Raw genomic sequence first — 4,394 nt, 5'->3', positions numbered from 1 at the left:
TTTGGTAGACTTGCTTCTACATGAGACTTCAAAGCCTCATCCTTTCTTCATTCTTTGTAACCCATTCTTTATAGTGTATGCTCACTAACACTCTTCAAGAAGTATATATGTATTCCACCTCATTCAGCCTTATTCTGCATCCCATACTACACCATAAAAACCAAAACGAAGAACATACACTTCTACCAAGTTGAACCTCTAGTTTGTAAATCACATCACAAACCCATCTTTGTGTAAACACTTGTTGAAACATTACCTTCAAAACATATTTCTCCACCCGAACAATAAACCATCGTTCAATTCCAAGTTTAATCACACCATCCCATCCAAGGGATCTGATACCAATTGTTGGGGAAATTGGCACCCCGAGCACAGCGGAATCACAGGATCACAAAGGGAAATTGGTGATTTGAACCAAACGTGAGAGAAATAATAAGAAAGAGACAGAGGATAAAGAAGCAAACAAAACCACAACACAAGATATACGTGGTTCACCTTTACAGGCTACATCCACGACCAACACCATCAGAAAAACTTCCATTAACATCAAAGACCATTACATGCTCTTTTCCGCAACCCAAGACAAGACTAAAGAGTTAACAAGACATACCCAAGAACACCATCGAAGAAACCATAGAAACCAACTCTCTAACCATTCTTCAAACCAGCCTCATGTCTTCTCTTCTACACCGTCTTCATAGCTGCTAGTAACAAAGGAGAAACATGGAAACACTAGAAACTACGTTTAGGGAAAAGCCCCAAACCATAAACACCAGAACACCAAAATCCTCTCTCTACAAGTTTTTCTCTCACACCGATATTGACCTCCACGGTATCACACGATCCTCCCTAACAAAGAGACCAAAATCCTAAGCACAAGGATTTACCATTCTTCTAGGTTGGATTACTACAAACCTACAATTCTATTCATATATATAGAAACTAACTTGTCCCTTAAGAAGCCCTAACTTTGGGAACAAGTTTTCCTAACTTGGCTCTTAAGATTTCCTAAACTTTAGGAACAAGTTTAGTCAAGATAGAGTTGACCAAAACCAAACTCTTTCCACCGACTACACCCCACAGTATACACCTAAAACGGTTCCTTGACGGAAAACGTTACTTTGGGGCATATTCCTAGAAACTGAAATCCTGGGAAATATCTCCAAGATGACGGTCGATTTTGGGGCATATCCCCAATTTTCCCTTATATTATCTAGTGCCATTGTATAGTGAAGATCGTACACATTCAGAAACAATTAACACAACATTTTCCAATAAAAGAAAGAAGAGAAACTACTTTCCAATAAAAAAGTTTATTGATGTAACAGAGGTACTTAAGGGGTACCTCAACCCAATGATGAACAACCAAACAAAAAGGCGACTGATAATCAGACACCTAAACCGAAACAAAATAAACACGAAACAAAATGATAATAGAATACACGTGTTCCAAACCGTTTTCAAATCATGCTAGCTCCGAGTCTCCATGGAAGAGATCAGGCCAATAAGTAGAATGGATCATATCAATGAGCAAAGGAAACTGCAGAAACACATATAAGTATACAGGGAAAGTAGCAATTACTCCAATTGGCACAAAAGCCCATGATAGTCTCTGGTTAAGTACCATACAAAGTGTTGCACTGAAGGCTACCATCATGGCAGCGATAGAGAAGAAGAGTGTGGCAAGGCCTACTATCAACCTTTTCGGCAATAGCTCCAGAAAATCTTCCATAGCATAACGCGAAGTCAAGATAGATAGGAACATGAGAACTGACATGACGGATGAGAAGAAAGCCAAGACATCTGCTACGACAAAAACTGTAAATGGTTTTTCGTATAGAAATATTGGCGTGCCTTTGCGGATGATGTCACTGTCTTGGTAATTGCCTCCTGGGACTGTAAAAGCTGCAGCGAACACAACTGTAATAATAAGGGTGCCTACTACCATACATGATGAAGCAGTATCTTTCAGCCATTTCTCCCCTTTTTCTGCTAAACCTTGATGCTCTCTTGCAAAAACATCTTTCGGTGTTTCATTTTCCTCATTTTCTGACTCCTTGTATGTTGGCTGAACAATCTCCTCCACTTCCTGTATAAAACATTTAATGGTTCCGTAAGTATTTCAATCAAAACTCGCCTATATTGCATTGGTGATCATAAATAATAATAATGTAGACTTTTTCACCCTATACCTTGAACCATTGTAGCTCTCGTTGCATTTGCAGAGCAGCACCAGCAACAACACTTAGTACTTCTGGACGAGGTAATCTTGCAGCCAAATGTAAAATGTTATTTCCTGATTCCACTCTCCAACAGGCCATGAGCCTCTTTTTTGGACTCGTCCCATACATGATACCAAAGATCTTTCCTTTCCGATGTGTCACCGCTGTATGAAATATGTTTCGCCCCGTATTGAGGAACCAAATTTGTTCTGGATAGGTTTTTATACACTCTGTTACAAGTTCGACTATTCCAAATTTGGCACCGTTTCTCAAGATACCTGATCCCAGGAACACCAATATATCTTCTTTAGTAGGCATGCTTGAAATTTCTAAACAAACACATTTTAACAGCTCCAAAGCTTGAACATGTACCAATTTTTTGAGGTAGACTTGTTTGATGCCAGGAACTGGACAAGAAATTTTTATGTTAATAGGACACATGCTATATATATTCAATGATCAACAAAGAGTTATTTTATTACTCCAACCTTGAATCAAAAAGGACCACAGAAGTGATACAGCTCCTGCAAAGGAAAATTCTAAAGATATCTGCTTCCTCGGTATGTGTTCTATTCCACCGGGGCTTCTGCAAAGGACTTCATGCACCTTTAAAGGAATCACTTCAAAACAATTGTGTTTGAAAAAAAATAAATTTCATTAATTCCAAGTTCATTGAAAATAATCCCAACTATTAGAAACTTAAAATAAAATAATTCCAAGTATACCAATCGATGTCATAAGAATAAAATTACTGACGTGAATAAATTCGTCGTTTCCAAAACCCAAGCTTAGTTCCACTTGGGAAATCAGAATTTTTCTTAGCTAAAACATCTAGCATCGTGCATCCATCTCCATCTTGGGCAGTGGCTAAATTTCTGTAATTTTTTACCAGATAAAAGGCAACATCTACAAGCAACACAAGATAACAGAAGCAGTAAGAATATAATTTTGTTGTGCAGTATAATAGTACTTAATAGTATATTTATGATGATGTATAGGGGTCGCTCACCGTAGAAACCAGCAGCAGTTACATTGCATACAAGTTCAGCGCCAAGATATTCGGAGAATATTGGCGCCTCATGGTCATTAGGAGGTAGCATATCGCTTTCCAGGTCCTTTTTAGTCTTAATGCAAAGATACTCAAGTATATCTTTTCGATCTTTGGTAACATAGGCAGCACAAAGTAGGAGCGGAGTCCACCCCTTTGTATTACGGATTTGTGTTGAAAGCTTGTTCTTTTTCCTTATTGCTCTGACAGCATCGAGGCTTGCGTTAAGAGAAGCAAAGTGAAGGGCTGTATCACCGTTAGCAGAATCTATTTGTTCAAGTACTTCTGAGTCCATGGTTTTCACCAGCTCTATTACAAACTCAGATTGTCCTGCACCAGCTGCAACATGCAATGCGGTCCTCTGGATGTCATTGATGATTGGGTTCTGTGCACCTTCATTGGCTTCGATGAACTTCAAGGCACTATCCCAGTCACCGTTTAACGCAGCATCATACAACGGAAGGTAGTGGTTATAGTTCGGCGGGCCTACACAAGTGTTCAAAAACAAAGACCATTGATGCATATTTGGCAACTTTCTACGTACGGAAACAAAATATTATAAATCCATGAATTTATAGTATGCAAATGCACTACACCCCTACTGTTCCTTTTCTTTTTCTTCAGTTCTTGGAAAATGAAAAGAGAGCAACCAAATTCAAAAATTAAATTTGAACTCACCAGAGTCCTTACCATTAACCCATGTGTTCTCGTTTAGTTCACTTACCAGGAACATCGATAATTTGTATAGGAACTGGCACATTATCCAGTCCTTGTGCATCTGCCATAACTCCACTTGGTTCGATGTAGGTTTTTCAGTATTTTCTCTATGCTATGTAAATTTCGTCTTTGGTTGCATCTGCTGTTTGGTCACAACTTCCTTCGAAAGGATGAAGGGAAGAACTATATTTATAGTGTTCCAAAGTATCAAAACATAAGTGGGAAAAAAAATAGAACAACTGTGCACACGCATGACTTGGCCAATTGTTTCATATCAAAATATAAAAAGACTTGGCCAAACCAAAAATATAAAAAGATCAATGTACTTATCTTGACATGTCAGTGAACTAATAATGTCATTCGACTTCGGATGTAAACTGTGTTTTATCAGAAAAAAATACTACTCA

General features: G+C 38.3%; 1 protein-coding gene across 1 annotated transcript; it reads right to left on the bottom strand.

Annotated features, from left to right (window-relative positions):
• Positions 1–1,465: 1,465 nt before the first annotated feature.
• Positions 1,466–4,055, bottom strand: LOC113339664 (protein ACCELERATED CELL DEATH 6-like). The gene is made up of 6 exons (XM_026584903.1): positions 3,995–4,055; positions 3,232–3,756; positions 2,979–3,128; positions 2,501–2,629; positions 2,193–2,386; positions 1,466–2,089 (listed from the first exon to the last, which is right to left on the bottom strand). The coding sequence occupies exons 1-6, from the start codon at positions 4,053–4,055 to the stop codon at positions 1,466–1,468; spliced, it is 1,683 nt and encodes a 560-aa protein (XP_026440688.1).
• Positions 4,056–4,394: the final 339 nt, after the last annotated feature.

This window comes from Papaver somniferum, unplaced genomic scaffold, assembly GCF_003573695.1.
Source record: "Papaver somniferum cultivar HN1 unplaced genomic scaffold, ASM357369v1 unplaced-scaffold_21, whole genome shotgun sequence".
In the NCBI taxonomy this organism is placed as follows: domain Eukaryota; kingdom Viridiplantae; phylum Streptophyta; class Magnoliopsida; order Ranunculales; family Papaveraceae; genus Papaver; species Papaver somniferum.
The sequence above is the reverse complement of the archived record's forward strand: the minus strand, read 5'-3'. Positions and strand labels throughout refer to the sequence as shown.

Bases quoted from the DNA above. Each gene is read 5' to 3' on its own strand.
- LOC113339664 (XM_026584903.1), bottom strand. From the start codon at position 4,055: ATGGCAGATGCACAAGGACTGGATAATGTGCCAGTTCCTATACAAATT. The intron at 3,757-3,994 runs GTAAGTGAACTA...ACACTTGTGTAG, and splicing joins ACAAATTATCGATGTTCCTG to GCCCGCCGAACTATAACCAC. The intron at 3,129-3,231 runs GTGAGCGACCCC...TGTTGCTTGTAG, and splicing joins AACTGCTGCTGGTTTCTACG to ATGTTGCCTTTTATCTGGTA.